The sequence below is a fragment of the Populus trichocarpa genome, chromosome 6, assembly GCF_000002775.5.
Source record: "Populus trichocarpa isolate Nisqually-1 chromosome 6, P.trichocarpa_v4.1, whole genome shotgun sequence".
NCBI classification, from domain to species: domain Eukaryota; kingdom Viridiplantae; phylum Streptophyta; class Magnoliopsida; order Malpighiales; family Salicaceae; genus Populus; species Populus trichocarpa.
Genome location: NC_037290.2, coordinates 5,584,792 through 5,602,332, shown reverse-complemented (window position 1 = coordinate 5,602,332; position 17,541 = coordinate 5,584,792). Strand labels below are relative to the sequence as shown.

The window sequence follows — 17,541 nt, the reverse complement described above, 5'->3', positions numbered from 1 at the left end:
AACTATTTAAATAGTTGGGCGGCACTCTCATTCTACATTTTTAAATCTCTTCTCTCAATGTTTATATCACTCCTTGACGTTGCCATTTTTATTTTATTTCAAAAAACAAAATGGATAAAAAAGCTAATTTTGGATTTTGATTTTAATACAAAATTCAATAATGACTTTCACTAATCTAATAATTCCTGTGTATTTTTAAGGAATTTCTTAATGCTCGGTATCACTCATCAATTTATATTAAGCATTCCCAATTTTATAATTTTTAAAAAACAAAAAAAATAAACAGGAATATATTGGGAAAGAATAGTATTGCTTTTCTTTTAAAGAAAAACAAAAAATAACAGCTATAATTTCCCTTTCCACTTTTTTTCTATTAAGTTTTTTTTTAAATAATAATAAATAAATTACAACTAGTAATAGCTTTATTTTATTTAACTATTAAGACTCTGCCTCTCTATCTATCTTCGTTATTTACCGCCCATCATCTTCATTTCATCATAGACGCATGTCTATACCCATGTTTTTTGGAAGTAAATTCCTTGCAACTCTCTCTTTCCTTCTCGTTCCGAACCCCAAAACTATCTACCTCTCAATTCCCAATTCATCTCTCTTTCTATTTCTGCTGAAAGTTTCCATCTTTATATAATTATAACTTGTCTTCTGTCTCTCTTAAAATTTCATAAACCATACGAATTTCGTGACCTTTTTTTTTCAATGGGTTTCGCTGGATTTTGTGTTTAGAGTTGATTTGAAGAACTGGGTGCTCTTAAAATTTGATAAAAAAATCATGAGGTCAGCTTCAATTGAGCAGGAAATGCCAGCCGGAGAGGGAAATCGGAGTCGTTTTGAGAATTTAAGAGGGGTTCAATGGAGGATAGATCTTGGGATTTTGCCTTGTCCTTCTTCTTCTAGTGTTGATGATCTTCGTAGAGTTACTGCTAATTCTAGAAGAAGGTAAAGTCTTGGCCTTTTTCTGTTGAAAAAAAGAGTGGATTTTTTTGGTCATGTTTTGGCTTTTTATAAATTAGTGGAATATTGGCTAATGAAAGCAGAAGGGGTTTTGTACTTGTTTTTTTTTTTTTTTTTATCATTTTAAATTTAGTTTAAATTAGAATTTAAAGATGACACTTTTTTTTTTGTTATGTTTCCATTTTGAAGATAATTAGTTGATTATCCTTGAAAGTTATAATATAATCCTCCGTTGTTTTCCAGGGTTTGATGAATGGAACCAAGTAGTAGTGGTTTTGGTTGTGATCAGTTGTTTTTTATTTTTTTCTCTTATTTTTGGTTCATCAAAAGTCAATCAATTAGGAGGGAGTTTCCAGTTGGATGTCAAGGTTGAAAGTCTGTTTTTGTATGCATTGCTGGTTTGTTTGTTGTGTTGATGGAAATCAAAATGTTTGTCTTTGCCAGGTATGCCGGTTTGAGAAGGAGGCTCTTAGTTGATCCACATATGTCAAAGGAAGGAAGTAGTTCACCTGATCCTGTAATAGACAATCCACTGTCACAAAATCCAGGTTACTTCTTTTTTTCTCATCTTTGCACTCATTAAAATATATTAGCTATGGTTAATGCATCTATGGTATATCTGCTCAGAAAATTGGATGTAAAGTGCCTCCATTGATGGCCTCATGTTCCTTCTTTCACTTCTCCTGGTGGTACGGTTTTTGTTTTTTTTTTCTTTATCCTTGTTTGACTTTGGGCATGACTACCTTTTTATGTAAAGCCATCATATTTTAGATTGCTGTTGCTGTAGCTTAGGCTTTGCTTCTAGTTTGCATTTCCTGAAAATGTTGATGTATGGAAGTAAAGACTGTTGCTTGTAATAGGGCATTATGTGTTTTTGCTAATTGCTGATCTTATCTGTTTTGACATAGACATGTCTTTCAAATAAATTTAATGTTACTACGGTTTGTCATAAGAAAATGTTGTCAGTACATGGTTTTAATGATGATGCGTGAATGCTGCATGCAGATAGCACCTGGGGTCGCTTCTTTCGGAATGCTGAACTGGAAAAAACACTTGACCAGGATCTATCACGATTGTATCCAGAACATGGTAGCTATTTCCAGACTCCTGGCTGCCAAGGAATGTTAAGGCGAATCTTGTTGTTGTGGTGCCTTAGGCATCCAGAGTATGGTTATAGACAAGGTAAATTGAATTGTTCATCTGAAAGAAATTCATAATCCTTTCGCCTGTTTTGGTATTTTTCTCTGTGTTACACCAATGTTCAATCATTAATTAAGCTGTTCATCATATATTGTTAACTTGACTCAGACAAGCATTTCAATCATTAATTTTTTCATTTTCTTCCTACATCCGTTTATGCCGATGTGTTAAAGTATCTTTTTACAGGGAAATTGATATTTCCTTTGTCTTTCTGGTTTTCCTTTACAGGAATGCACGAAGTTCTGGCTCCTTTTCTATATGTTCTTCACATTGATGTGGAGTGTCTCTCTGAAGTGCGCAAGCAGTATGAAGACCATTTCACAGACAAATTTGATGGTTTAGCGTTTCAGGAAAATGATCTTACATACAATTTTGATTTTAAAATTTTTTTAGATTCCATGGAGGATGAAATTGGCTCCCATGGTAATACCATCAAAGTCAAGTCTCTCAATGAGCTTGATCCTGAGATACAAATGACTGTATTACTAACTGATGCTTACGGAGCTGAAGGTGAATTGGGTATTGTCATGTCAGAGAAATTCATGGAGCATGATGCTTACTGTATGTTTGATGCATTGATGAGTGGGTCTCATGGTTCAGTTGCCATTGTGGACTTCTACTCTCACTCCCCTGCATGTGGGTCCCATTCTGGCTTACCCCCTGTCATTGAAGCTTCTGCTGCATTGTACCATTTGCTTTCTGTTGTTGATTCGTCTTTACACGAGCACCTTGTTGAGCTGGGCGTTGAACCTCAGTATTTCGCACTTCGCTGGTTACGGGTTTTATTTGGTCGAGAATTTTCACTTGAAAACCTCTTGTTAATATGGGATTCAATATTTGCGGCAGATAATAATATCATCTTAGACAAAGTTGCTGAAGATGATGCAGACTTTGGCTTTCGTATCTTTAGATCACCTCGGGGAGCATTGATCCCAGCTATGGCTGTTTCCATGATTCTTCATCTGCGATCTTCCCTCCTTTCCACTGAGCATGCAACTACTTGTCTCCAGAGACTGTTGAATTTTCCTGAGAATATAGATCTGAGAAAACTGATAAATAAGGCGAAGTCTTTACAGACACTTGCACTGGATACTAATATGTCCTCTGTGTCTCCTCCATTTGATGGGATTTATAACCACAGTAGATCAATGGTCACGAGAGGTCATACTCATACACTTTCATCTGATTCTGTTTCCCCAAAAACTCCTCTAAATGCAGTGCCTGACAGCTATTGGGAGGAGAAATGGAGAGTAATGCACAAGGCAGAAGAACTCAAGCATGATAGTTTAGGGAAACTAAATCCAACCCAGAAAAAACGGTGGACAGAAAAAGTAAGATTGCCCCTATGTAGGACAGAATCTGCTCCAACTCCTGTAAGCGTAGGGAGTGGGAAGAAGGATCAGAAGTCATCTGTTAGGCGTAGTTTGTTAGAAGATTTATCGCGTGAACTTGGGCTGGATGAAGATACTGGAAAACCAGATTGCCATGAAGTTTCGGGTGAGAAGGACCATCGTACTGCAGAAGTTGAGGAAGGGGGACCAGTCAATGTTAACAATGACTTCGCATGCTCAACTGTGGAGAGATGTCTTAGTGGAATTGCTGGCAGTGAGGAAACTTCATCCGTGTTCTCAGACCCGTCTAGTTCTCTTAGTGGTGTTAATGACCATGAAAATGAGTCAGAGAAAAGTAGTGTTGCCTCAAATATGTCTGTTGATGAAAATGATGATCAGCCTGAGGCTCTCCAGGAAGATTCAACACGACCTGTTTCCCACCCCCCTGAAGCTGCGTCTTTAAATTCTGGGACCAACAATGAGCCTACTGGAAAACAGGTTGCAGGTCCTAAGGAGAGGAAGCTTCTTTCAGGTAAATTTCAATGGATTTGGAAGTTCGGACGGAATACTGCCGGTGAGGAGACATCTGAAAAGGGAAGCGACACACTTGAGACTACAAAACCTGGCAATGATGCGAGTAATCAGATTAATTCCATAGGATCTTCATCTGTCAATGGTTCTTGCAATTCTTATGCCAGTAGCGAAGGAGAAAGCGTGGACCAGAATGTGATGGGTACATTGAGGAACCTTGGGCAGTCCATGCTTGAACATATTCAGGTAACCTCTTGATTAATGTTTGTCTTGTGATTTCTGTCAACAGATCTTTCTACTTTCAAAGATGGTGCTTTTAAGACAGTTCAGTCTGAATATGTTAAAACATGAAACAAAAGTACGATATATTGTGGAATCTTGGTTTCATATATGGATAGGTTTATTTCAGTATGAGCCTTGTATGTAGTCTGCTAGGGAGATGGATCATATTTTCTCTGCTTCCTTTGTTTCTGGTTCACCTATAATTGATATAGGTTTCAAGTTACTGGGGAATCATAGACTGTAGTTTTTCCTTGAATTATCAGCGAGCAAACCTTAATTGACATGGTATATAATGTTTTGTATGGTATTCAAACTGAACATTTCTTAATCATTTGTGTTGCAGGTGATTGAGTCAGTTTTCCAGCAAGATAGGGGTCAGGTAGGTTCATTGGAGAATTTCTCCAAAAGTGTTATAGTCGGCAAAGGACAAGTTACAGCCTTGACAGCACTTAAAGAGCTTCGGAAAATCAGCAATCTCTTAACTGAGATGTGAGTTGAGCTTAAATTATGTATATCTGTATATATATTTGTAATTACTATTCTTTTGGTGCAAATAAAGTGAGTTTTGGCTTCTCTCGCTGCTATCTCCAAGCCAACCCCCTCCCCTCCCCACCCCCCACCCAAAGCAAGCTCTGAAGACACTGAATATGAGTTCTGTCATGACCTTGGTTATACAATCAAATGCCTCTTGATACTTGCCTTCACTAACCCTGCCTTGTGCACTCGCACTGTGGAATCCGTACAATAACCTGACAGTGAGGTTCAGGAAATATCACTTAAAAAATTGCAAATAGGAGGAAGACTGGTTAACTTTCATGGAAACCTTTGTTTCTGGTACCTAAACAAATCGAGATACATCATTACTTTATCCAAAAGCTAAGGTTAAGTGATCGGATCTTTGAAGAATGCTGTCTCTGGAATTGTTATTTTAATTGTTTGAGCATTCACATCCCATACACTTGACGCTTGACCAAGCTTAACGAGAGCTGCTTGAAAGGACAATCTTAACGCCACAAAGTTGACGTCTTCATATATGGGTTGATGCAGAGGCAGCCAATATACCAGAACTGGCCCTAACAATTATAACTAGCCTAGTCTAAATTGGCAAGCACTGGGTACATATTTTATGATAGAAAATAGCATACGTGGTATACATCTAATTTTGGGTAAAGATGCGTGAAATCTATCTTGGTTTTTCTTATCTACAGTAAATGCTAATGATGCGTCAAACCACTTCTATTTAATAGTAAAAGTTCTCTGATATTTCATCTGCGTAGGTGAACTTGGAACGCATAGAACTTTGCAATGGCAAGAAAGATCAAATGTCAAGCTCATACTGAAAAGAAGTGAAGATGTATCGTCAAGAACTGAAGGATTAAGAGTCAAGAATTGCTTGGTAGTTGGATTATAAATATGATACTTAACATTGGTGTCCAATGTAGATGAACTTGAACAAAGGAGTGAGACATTGTAAGACTGCAAAATCTTGATGCCAAGGTCTTTGGTGCAAGAGAAGTGATCTAATCGTGAGCAAGAGAGAGGAATTGGAATTGTTGAGTAGATGGTTTATGCAAGAAAAGGGCTGAAGTTATTTTGTTGGGATTTTCAAGCTAAATAATTGAGGACTGGAGATGAGGGAAAGCCAGTGTTTGGACACGGATAAGAGGTTTTGCTGTTAATCTTACGAGGATTTGGACGACAAATCTTGGTGGTTTTATTTCAGCCGGGGAACCGGGATCCAGAGTCTTTTATTTCTGAACTTGGGAATGAACCAAAGGCAGGCCTTTGAGGGACGGAGTTCAACTGGGATTAATGTGCAAGACTCTGAATATGGCCACTCTGATAAAGAGCCCAATACTTTTACCATTGGTTCGCTGGATTGATCACTCATCTTTGGTTTAACATGAGAACTCGAGAAACAGAGAACCAATTCCAACTCCATTTGCCTCGAAGTATTGGTTTAGGTGATTATAAAAAAATATTCATTCTCAACTATTACTGATTTGTTAGAAAAATGACATTCATATTTCATAAAAGATTCAGAAAGCAACAAGCAACAGCAGCCTGAAAATTCTGATTCTTCTGTCACAAACCAAGAATCAAATTTAGTACATGGCGTTGCAAGAATTTACAAGATGTATCAAAGTTATCAGTACACGTAAATTTAGTACATGTGAAACCCTAAATCCACGATCATAATAGAAACTATTCTAGGGGAGACATAATTGCACAAATACATACAAAATGTATCAAAGTTATCAGTAAATAGAAAAGGGGGCAGAACTCTTCTAATTATTTCAAAAGGGGAAGAACGGGAGAAAACGATAGAAACATTTTTTTCCGGCTTCTAAGCTGGTTTTGTTGCCTGCTAAAGTATGCTCTAATCTATGTTATGAAAGCCTGGGAGAAGAGAGGTAATAAAGCCGAAGACAATCATTTGAATCTCCTTCACAATTCCCCACCAGCGGTGGCCACCATTGTCTCCACCAGGTTCAGCAACATTCTCATTCTCAGCTGCCTGGTTACCATCCTCTGTAGGCCTGTTCTCATTCTCGACCCCAGCTTGTCCCTCTGCAACAAGTTGTCACATGATTGCCAGAAGTTACAAAGAAAAATCAGAAATATATTTTCCTCTCAAGTCTCGACTTCAATTATAACAAAGAAACTAATCCCACACAAGGAACCTTCCATTAGGAAAAAAAAAAAAAAAGTCATTTTCTTGGGCTCACAAGCACACTGCTTTACTGTAGAGCAACAGCGCTTTACTGTAGAGCAAGAGCGCTGAATGAACTCTGCTTACTGTATATCTAATGGATACGCAAGGATTTTCATCACCAGGTCAAGAAAAAGAAAATATAACTTGAAAGATTAATTAATCAACCTCACAATTGTTGTTGATACAGAGCAAAATAAACTTCAGTTAGTCTGGTTTAGCTGATATGGGTTTAAGCTTCATCTATCGGTTACTTGTGCAAAAGTGCAGAAATACCCTTGCATACCATACAATTGGATATCAAATATGACCATGAATCCCCCTCCCTCATAAATAAATAAATTAAAATCCAGAAAACATCCAACATCCTTAGTATGCATTCAGAAAATGAAAGGTACCTGCCAAAGCAATATATTCATTCTGCCTTGGAGCACCAGCATTTTCCACCCTGGCAGCAGGCCTAGGTGGACGGGGAGGCACAGCTGCCCTTTGCATGCTTTGTGAGAGCCAACGTACTAATGGTGTCAGAGCTCCAGTTTGGTACCTGCAACACACATTAAGAAGGTTGAGCTTCCACTTGCACAACTAACCGAAAGTAGCTTCATATGAACAATAAAAGGGGTACAGCTTGGAGAGCTACAGTGAATTATTTAATGTGTTATTTGTGATTGGAAATAGAAGAACTTTTGAAAGCAAGGAATATGACATCTATGAGCTTGATTGGTTAACTTGAGAGCTTCCTTCTCCAGAACTTAAAAGAGAGTATCCAGTAATAAATAAATAAAAAGCCATGTGAAGAATGTATCTCAAATAACAAATTATTCCAAAGTTTATTACTTACAAGTAGACAAGTGAAGCAAAAAACACAAGGACAAGCAGCCTTTGTCTTGACCCATCTTGGTTGAACAAAAAGATTACGGCTACCAGCTTAAGTATGAGAAACAAATCCAACTGAAATGCAACTTGAAATCTCCTAACAACAATTTGTCTTGGGTGAGCAGGATGTTGCTGCTGCTGCTGCTGTGGTTGTTGTTGTTGTCCACCTTGTGCTTGATCACCAGTTGCCCCAGCCTCATGACTTGGCCTACTGTTAAACAGAAAATAAGAAAAAAACAGCAATCATTATTTAGCAGTTCATGTGATTCTTTTAACAACACAGATATATCACCATTGTTAACCATCATCAAGCATCATTACTCAGAAGCAGGTAAATGAAAACTAGGAATGACTGTGATAAATAGCATTGATTACAGCATCTAAGAATACATGCATGTATCCTATTGTGAACAACATTATAAACCTTAACTCTCAACAGTTAGCACATCACAGGTATACTTACGTAGGTATATTGAGCGTGAGAGGAATTAGTGTTTTTGAAGGAAGTCCAGCAATTGGTCCCATAAATTGTGGAACAGCTACAGCATAAATTCCCGGCCCATGATTCGCTTGTTCTTGATTTTGCATAGGATTTAACCCTGGAACTGGTGCAGGATACATGATAGGATACATCTGAAAACCACCATCCGCATAAGCTGGAAAACCAGAGAATGCCGGTGGCACCTAAGTTAACAAAACATTCAATGATCAATCCCAACATCATCGGACTGAAAAACAGCTAAAAATATATAAATAAACTTCACTTTATTTATTTAGTTTTTTGGTCAGTTTCACAATATTTTCTTCAAAAAATATCATCATTTCTCTGTAAAGCTCCAAACTTTTCCACTACAAATCCATCAACATTCAACCTTTTCATCAAATTCCAATTATGTAAATAAATAAAACCCATTAAAATGACCGATTCCTAACAAACCCATTAAAATTCTAACAAAATAAAAGGCACCCTAACTTTTTAAACCACCAAAAATCTCAATAGAACCGAAAAACCATTTAAAAAAATTGAGAAAAAAAACCAAAAATATAAGAACAATGAATCCCATTTTGTTTTAAGGGCTAGCCATTATTGAAAAATTAAGGCTTGAAAACAAAGGTTGAAGAAATTTAGAGATTGGAATCGGAAATTGAGAAATACCGATGGTTGCTCGAGCTTCTCTTCTGGAGAATTTTGTGGGTTAGAAGATTGATTCTCGCTTGACGACACCGTTTCTGTTTGTTCTGCCATTGCTCCTGTCTTTCGTGTGAGATCAGACTTTCTTTCTTCCTGTAAAAAAATAGAAGAATTATAGGGTTTTTTTCATAGTTAGCCAATAAATATATGCCATGTGGACAGGATGATGTGGAAATATAAACAACGGGGGATAAATTTTTTGTTGTTTTTAATTACCCGGTTAAACTTTTTTTGCGCCAAGTGTATTCTCGTCGCAGTCAAAATTTTATTTGTTAAAAAAGTATTTTTTTATTTAAAATTATTTTTCAATAATTTAAAATTAGATAAAAAAATCAATTCAATTATAAAAATAAAATGGTCAATGTGAAAAGAAAATTTTATTTGAGGATATTTTGATTGATTCAATATATTTATGAATAGTAAAATAACAAAAATATCTCAAAGTAAAAGATTAAAGGCTTCCGATTATGAGTATTTTGGTATTTGTGTTTTTGGATTCTCAATTGAGGTCTAGAGTAGAGTGGTCTTGAGTCCAATCCTTGTTCTGCGTCTGTCTTCTTGGCTACACACTGCACAAGCATTGAAGAGTGGACAAGCTGGTGGTGATTGATTCCTGTAAATCCTATAATTCTATGCTAAAGCTTAACACGGCCAGGCTGAATAGCAAACTGGATATCTGACTCCAAATAGCCTAGATTTTTGGTATTTATATGTTGGTCATCGGAAATCTAATTCTACCTCTGTGTTGCACCTTTCCTGGCTACAAAATGTGCACAGGCATTGTCCTAGATAGAAGCATTCATGCATCCAGTAGCACCTTGAGAATCCTGTGCAATCAATAGAAATTTTAACACAACCAAGCTGGCCTGAAGAGCCAACTACATCCCCTGCCGAATAGCCTAGAGCTCAGCGGTCTTGTTAGCTGCATGCCATGATGATTTAACAATGCCAGCAGCACTTGCAATGAAAGGATTTCTGACGCCAACAGCCAACAGCCTCCAGCCTCCGCTAGATATATACTAGTCCTTGGAAGGGATGGTCCCCGAAAGTACTCCTCGATTCCTAATACTGTATTGATATCCTCGTTAAGCTTTCTACCCAACCTCAACCGTAATTCCCGATTGAGAACCTGGTTCGATAACAAGTTCCTAGTTTGCTAGAACTCCAGAATCTCCAGAAAACTCAAATAAAATAAGTTCCCCCTTTAATTTCTCTTGAGAACGCTGAATAGCAAGGATGCTAAATAAAGTCTATTTAAGTGTCATCGAGATGCCATCCCTATATACTAATTTGATTTAGGAATCTCAGTTTTTCTTCATTAGTTTCGAACAAACTTAAGGTTAATCATAAAGAACAGCCACAGAAATCAAGAACAAAAGGGGCAATCTTCATCTAAAATGTGCTCCAAAACATTCATTGGACAATCAGTATTGCATCTTTGGAAATTTTTTGCAGTTATTCATAGACCTTTCTACGTGCACCTCCATCCGATGCCTGCTATTTTGCTTCTTGCTTGATGACCAACTTCTTTAAGAGAAGTAGCATGATTCAGCATAAATACAATTTTTTCCATATAGCAGCTGATGCAGAGAAAAGTTTCTTTTATTTTTTTTTATGAAGGTTTTAATAGCCTTTTAATAGGTTCTCCCAGTTTATGCTCATGCTCTTTGAGGGTTTTTCACTTGTAACAAGTGCATTATTATTCTCTTCTATCTCCAATCTTAGTCAATATATATACAACTCCCTTTGTATCCTTTCATGGATAAGAAATAATATATATATATATATATATATATATATATATATATATATATATATATTAGAATACATCACAGTACTACATAATATATTAGTTTATATACTATTGCATATAATATAACGTTTTAATTTATAACGCTAGAAAATAAATTATAATACACGACATGTCATATTATATAATTATCATATTTATCAAACGGTATGGTTTTATGATAAAAAATAAATACCAAATGAAAGAAATTTATTTTAAGGCGCACCTAGACAGAAAAAAAAGTTTCATATTACTATTTTGAAATAAATTAATAACTTAAAAATTGTAAAAAGATTTATTTCCCGGTTATTTTTTATCATACAACAAAACATCATAAAGTACTTCATTTTCTCAAAAATAAATTTTCATGAAATTCATCTATATCATGGTATTATGTTGCCAAGTATCTGTATTATTAATTATGTTTGTAAATGAATAGGCTCTCCCAGTTTTTAAAAACATTGAAAAATGGAGTATTTTCTTTCCTTCTTTAACACTTTAATTTTGGTCCAAGATATTTTTTCACTACCTACATGACTCTTTCCTCCGACTCAGGTCGGGTGAAATTATTATCTGTCCAAACACATTGCACATGCATTGAAGAGTGTAAGTTCCTGCAAATCTTTTTTTTATGCTGAGCTTAACAGGACAAGACACAAGTCATACAGATATAGCAGGAGAGATCGTGAACCTGAATCACCATGATGATCACAAAAACACCACCAGCACCCGCATTGCCAGGATTTCCGACTCTATCAGTGCTGTACCTCCACCATACACCAGTCCTAGACAAGCACGGTCCCAAAAACACTGAACGGTGTACTTTAGTTTCTAAACACTGTATTTAAGTGTCAGTATCCTTGTGAAGCTCTCGAGCCAACCACAATTGAGATTTCTGATTGTCAGAGCCTGGTTCTATAACATGTTCCTACTCCTAGCATGCCAAATAATCCACTGAAGAATTAGTATTGTTCTAGCTTTCAATAATTCACATATGCTGAAAGTTTTTCTAGTAAAATAATCAGATATACAACATTTCGATTCCCTCGTGAACATCTTACTTATGTTGTAGTCAGTTTCATTTATGTTTGAAAACAATGTCCAAAGATGTGTCAGAGAAATTACATCCAAGATCCAAAATGAAGGGTCTGTTGTTCCTCAATGCAAAAAATAAATGAAGTTATTATTTACTAGTTGAACAAATTATGAGCTTTCATCGTAAAAGAAAAACAAAGAATAAACTAATCAGACTTCGTAGCAAACGAAAAGATTTCTCTGCTACTCCAAAGAATCAAAGAATAAACTCAAATTGGGCAAAAAGGACCTCTAAATTAGCATGTGGTTTCCTTGCTGTGGTTCAGAACTTTGTGGGAAACTCGAAAATGGATCTGCAAATGGGTTGGCAGGACCCATCTGTCCCACCTGCTGCATTTGCTGTTGAGGATATTGTGGTTGGTATTGACAAGGACCTATCATCGACTGGTTTTGTTGTTGGTGCTGTTGCATCATCATTTGCTGCTGTTGGTACTGCTGCTGTTGTTGAGCCATCATCGTCATCTGCACATTTGTTGGGGGTGCTATGCTGTTGGATGTTGCAAATGGGTCCTGTTGTTCAAATGGATTGTGCACAGCTGTGGCACCATATCCGTACCCTGCATTTTGCATTTGTATTTGCTTCCTTGCAGTATCATCTTCATATAGGCTATCAAGCAATAGCCGGTCAAAACCACCACCCTGACCCAAAAACCAGAACATGATCATGAGTAAGCAAAAACAAGTATCACATTTTCATGGAGTACACTGGCAAAATGATTCAGTTGAAAATAGGATTTATTGACCTTCAATGAGGCAATATGGGACTTTAAATCTACTAAGCTGGAGTTGGTGTATCCAACTTGATTCAGTTGCTAATAGGATTCAATAACCTTCAATTAGGCAATATGCGACACTAAAGCTGCTAAACTGGAGCCAGTGAATCCTATTGGAGTCAATAGAAACTTGGATTGAGCTTGCTTCAGGATCGGGTGCATCAGCCAGGCTCAGTGTTTCAAGTCAATTCCATCAAATCAAAAGGCACCAATTCAACGCTATGCAATTAAATACCTAATCCTTGAGAAAGCTCTATCTAAGTTTCAATTAGCTCCATTATATTACAGAAAAGATTAAACTAAAGACTTCAGGTTGGTGATTTTCAAAAAGACATATCATTGCACACTTAAAACAACCAACTTCATGATGACAAGCAAACCACTCTAACCTCTGAAAAAGAAAGCAAAGTGAAGGTCATTTGCTCAGTGCTTCACTTAAAACTCCAATGGAACCAGTATTCATGTGAATAACAAAATTTTTGTTATATTTCTTTGAGAAAAGAAAAGGCATAGATTCAAAGTCTCAATACTTTTTTTTTAAAGGATAAAATAAACTGACCATTTTGCTTTGCATTGGTTGGCTAGTTGGGTTGCTTGGAGTGGTAACAAGTGCTAGCTCCCAACCTGTTGCATTTGGCTTACCAAGTTCACTTAAAGCCTTTGATGAAGACAGAGGATCAGCACCTGCATCAATGTAACATTAATTATTTTACAAAATACGAGACATGCGATGTATGATAAATCAGATGGTTAAGATTCCCTTTTTTTTTTTTTCGAAAGAAGAAAACTCAAATTCACCCGTAGACCACAAAGACGGTTTCACTAGATGAAAGAGAATAACTCCACAGGTTCTTGAGTGATGCTAATCATTGCACAAACTCATAAGACATTTTTGCTATGTCCCATCAGCACTTCAAAAGAGAAAGGGCAATATAAACCATTTAAACAAGGTGCACTGCATTTCTATATCACCGATTGGTGGGCCACTTAATCCATAAGACATGGAAACACTACTCCAAAATGAACTTCTATACTCTACCACACACGTGCACTAAAAATTTCTTAATAAACATAAATCAATTGATATGTGCACTACCAGGTGGAACAATTGCAAGAGCCATTGCATTGCTTTCCTCAAGCTCTGCAGCTTTTGGATTTATTTCATTCAGACCCTGCAACAAAAACATATGGAGACACTATGTGAAAGAGAACTCAAGAAATCAACTAAAAAGGACATGCAGAAAAATGTTGATCTTACCAGCAAATCCCCAATAGCATCGTTTGATACTAATGGAGGTTCTACCACCTCTTCCTCAGGTTTAGTTTCTTCCTCCACATCTATCAGTGTTTTTTCATCATCAACCTTTTCAACTTCTACAGGTTCTGAAGGTTCCTCAGGTTCCTCGGGCTCATTCTCTGTATACTCCTGTTGGTGAAACAGCATGCTTATCACAAACCCAAAACATAGAGAAGGTGTCGCATTCCATTTTCTCATAATTCAATACATTTGAATACAGAGGAAAAACTTTTATTTAACCATCTCATTTAAAAGCAAACTCCCACATGGATAAAATTTCTCACCAGTCTCTTGGGGACAGAACCTGACTGAGGCGCTTCTTTAACATACTCTTCCATTGTTGCAAGAAAAGTTGGAGGGGGCTGCACAATACAGAAAAGTGTAAGAACCAACCATGAGCATTCATTAAATTTTTCAGTTTGGTGGCAAAGAGAACCTGTCTCAGTGTTGGAAACTGAAAGTTCCTTGCAAGCTCCAAGCCTTTGCAATGTTCATAAAATTCAGCAAGATTTTCAGCCTGAACAGCCCAAAATTGAATTAAAAACTAGACAACAAGTAATAAGGCACCCCCATTTGGCACTAAAAGCAGTCGTTTGTAAAACCTGTTGGCCAGCTCTTCTGTATATATTAAGAGCTTTGACAGCATCGTGTTTTGTCATTTCAAAAAACTGTAAAAATATTTTGAATTTATGTTAATGGAGGAAAAAATATAAGAGGAAAAATACAACTAGTCCAAGAGGCAGTTACACGCTTGAGTGCAAGTTTTACCAGGTCAACAAGATTGATAATTCCATCATTGATTGCACAGTAGATTTTAAAGCTCTCCTTCAAGACCTGCATGAAAAACAACAATTTTATGACTTAAAAAAACAAAGGAATACAACAAAAGGTGTTGGTATAATGACCCATGATAGAAAATTAGATGTATTATATAGTTATAAATAATAACTTCTAGAAACCATAAGCTTGAAGATCTTGGATACAATATGAAAATAACCCCAAGGAATAACAAATTCACCAGTTATTTGTATCAACACTCCAAGAATCATGCACTGCAGGCAGGCTTCCAGTTCTGGTCCCAGTTAACAAGAAAAGGGGGAAAAAAACACTTAAAGCATCCTTTTACTCTATCCCTAGCAAGTCACAAGAATTAAAAAGACAACACCATAATGCTTTAAGAGAATGATTTAGAAAACACCAGGGACTGTAGCTCACAGCACAATCTTACCCTGCCGATGAGGATAAGAAAGTGCATTGTCACTGGTCAGTACAGTAAAGAAAATTCACAGCTCATCTGGCAATTGAAATAATTTAAATTTCAGTTATATATGCACTGGTTTTTCACTGAAAAATTCCCCCGTCATTCAGAATTCCAACAAGTACTTGCGCAAAACATACTGCTGAAAACACTCTTGTAAGAAAAACATATTTGTATCATGCATACCAGAGCCAAGGCATACTGTATTAGATAATTGTTATAAGCTCCACCTTCAGGCTGCAAAAATTAGAGGAAGGGGATAGGGAAGGATTATATAATGAAAGTCAATTCAGTGGTTAGGAGATACTAAAGCCACACAAAGAAATCTCATTGTTCCGTAACCACAATTAAGCAAATCTGTTACCAGTATCAATCCTTACCTGGCAACCAAGTAGACGATAAAGAAGCTGCTGCAATGCAGGTAGCTGCTCCAACAGATCTTCTCCATTCAAGAGCCGTGTTTTACTATGCACCTGTTATAATTAATAGATAGTTAATGCCGTTCCATGATAAAAACATAATCTGATGCCAGGTTAAAATATGATTCCAAATTAATGCACAGCACGGAAGAAACCTTGATTGCCACAGGTGATGCTTTATTCAAGCGCTCAGCTTCAATGTCATATTTCAAAACCTTAAAACACTCCAATCTTTCCTCTAGAAAAAGAGCATAAGTACGAACCCATGCAGAGCAATCCCAGGCTGCATCTCAGAAAAAGCAATCTAAAAAGCTATTGATATTCAAAATTCAAAGCTTGTTCACATAAACTGACAAAAACAATGTTGAACATAGGCTCCATACCCAGCGAACTAGAGTCATCTTTGAAATTGGACATTTGGAGAATATTTCCTCTATGTGAGTAGTTCAAGAGCTCCTCTCGAAATGTAGGGTCTCCCTCTCTCAATGTCCTATGAATGACTATCAACGTCTTTATCGCAACCTGCATAAAGACACCCAAATTTCAGGACCCAAGTTCCATCTATTATGTGTGGGAAATTTTTACATTGATGAACTGTCAAGTTACGGTTATGACACGACAATGCTTAGATCAAAACTCATTTATACAAGTTCAAATGAGAGAGAGAGAGAGAGAGAGAGAGAGAGAGCAAAATTAATCAAAGAAATTTAAAACAATACCTACATGGCTTAACAAAACAACAATAATTAATCAAAATTAAGAAATTTAAAAGAGAGCGAGAGAGCAACATTACAATCCAATCCTGCGTCTTGGCTAATCTCTTACAAAGTGCATGAATGCAGTATGCCACATCTGCTCGAGGTCTTATTACTGATGTTGCGGAAAATATTTCTGTAAGTCACCAGAAAAAACAAAGAAAACAAAAAACTAACATCATCAAATCTACGTCCTAAAAAAATTCGAAACCATGAATCACAAAAGAAACCCATTTCCACGTTTCAATAACCCATTCAAAAGCACAATCACAGATCAAAATCTTAAACACCCCACATCAAAATATAAACTTACTTCTAGCATGACGTTCCTTAGGAGGGCATTCAACATGATTGGTAGCCTTTACAATGGCAATATCCAATTCCTTCCATTCAAAATCCAAAAAGAAAAAGAAAAGAAAGAAACATTCCATAATTAAAAATCATAAAACGAAAAGAACCCGTTAAGCAAAAATTGATGAAGAATCCAAAAATCTCACCTTGTATTCACTATTGACCTTTGCAAGGCCAACTTTTGTTGTATCCTTGAGAGCCCCATAAGCTTTTCTAAAACTTGTGAACGTTGCCATTTATCAAAACTTATATACTATAAATTCTTAAATTTTTTTATTTTTTTAAGATTTCAAACAGACACGAAAAGGAGAGAAAGAGAACCAGAAAAAAATCCCAAAAAAAAAAACAGAGAGACCTGTCTGTTGCTTTCTCTGTTAATCTCCAAAATGCAGGAAAACGTTGGGCTTGTTTGGTGATTTGGACAAACTGTCCGATGATTAGATTACTAATAATTAATAATAATTCAGGAATTTGATCATTTTATGGTGGGGTGATATTTTTTTAGTTTTTTCTTTCCTTTTTTTGAGAATAGAAAAAGGCGGGTGATGTTTTCTTTTCTTGTGAAATTACATAAATGACCATTGTTGTTTGATTTTTGGGGTTTTAAGGTATGGTCTGTTTGGTCATTAAGTTGGTCCAACGTGGGGAACTGTACTTGGATAAGCTGGCAATGCCTGCCTGGTGTTCCCAAGCTACGAACTACTAACTTC

General features: G+C 36.5%; 3 protein-coding genes across 4 annotated transcripts; 1 reads left to right on the top strand and 2 right to left on the bottom strand.

Moving 5' to 3' along the window:
• Window positions 1-465: 465 nt before the first annotated feature.
• Window positions 466-4,886, top strand: LOC7474733 (uncharacterized). Of its 2 annotated transcripts, XM_024603199.2 has the most exons (5): window positions 466-954; window positions 1,414-1,517; window positions 1,975-2,151; window positions 2,398-4,277; window positions 4,657-4,886. In XM_024603199.2, exons 1-5 carry the CDS (start codon window positions 788-790, stop codon window positions 4,804-4,806), a joined length of 2,478 nt encoding a protein of 825 aa, XP_024458967.1. In that variant the 5' UTR covers window positions 466-787; the 3' UTR covers window positions 4,807-4,886. The 2 variants fall into 2 exon arrangements, with proteins under 2 accessions (XP_024458967.1, XP_024458968.1); XM_024603200.2 differs by lacking the exons at window positions 466-954; window positions 1,414-1,517 and adding an exon at window positions 1,524-1,658.
• Window positions 4,887-6,315: 1,429 nt separating this feature from the next.
• On the bottom strand, window positions 6,316-9,222 carry LOC7474732 (uncharacterized). Its single transcript, XM_002308081.4, has 5 exons — window positions 9,059-9,222; window positions 8,366-8,586; window positions 7,868-8,113; window positions 7,425-7,570; window positions 6,316-6,884 (listed from the first exon to the last, which is right to left on the bottom strand). Exons 1-5 carry the CDS (start codon window positions 9,146-9,148, stop codon window positions 6,694-6,696), a joined length of 894 nt encoding a protein of 297 aa, XP_002308117.2. The 5' UTR covers window positions 9,149-9,222; the 3' UTR covers window positions 6,316-6,693.
• A 2,702-nt stretch (window positions 9,223-11,924) lies between these two features.
• LOC7485503 (putative clathrin assembly protein At5g57200) lies at window positions 11,925-17,293 on the bottom strand. Its single transcript, XM_002308080.4, has 15 exons — window positions 16,978-17,293; window positions 16,794-16,863; window positions 16,519-16,616; window positions 16,109-16,247; window positions 15,881-16,008; window positions 15,687-15,779; window positions 15,493-15,543; window positions 14,817-14,882; window positions 14,651-14,716; window positions 14,485-14,565; window positions 14,333-14,410; window positions 14,010-14,177; window positions 13,848-13,923; window positions 13,311-13,435; window positions 11,925-12,617 (listed from the first exon to the last, which is right to left on the bottom strand). The coding sequence occupies exons 1-15, from the start codon at window positions 17,065-17,067 to the stop codon at window positions 12,210-12,212; spliced, it is 1,737 nt and encodes a 578-aa protein (XP_002308116.3). The 5' UTR covers window positions 17,068-17,293; the 3' UTR covers window positions 11,925-12,209.
• Between the last annotated feature and the right edge of the window lie 248 nt (window positions 17,294-17,541).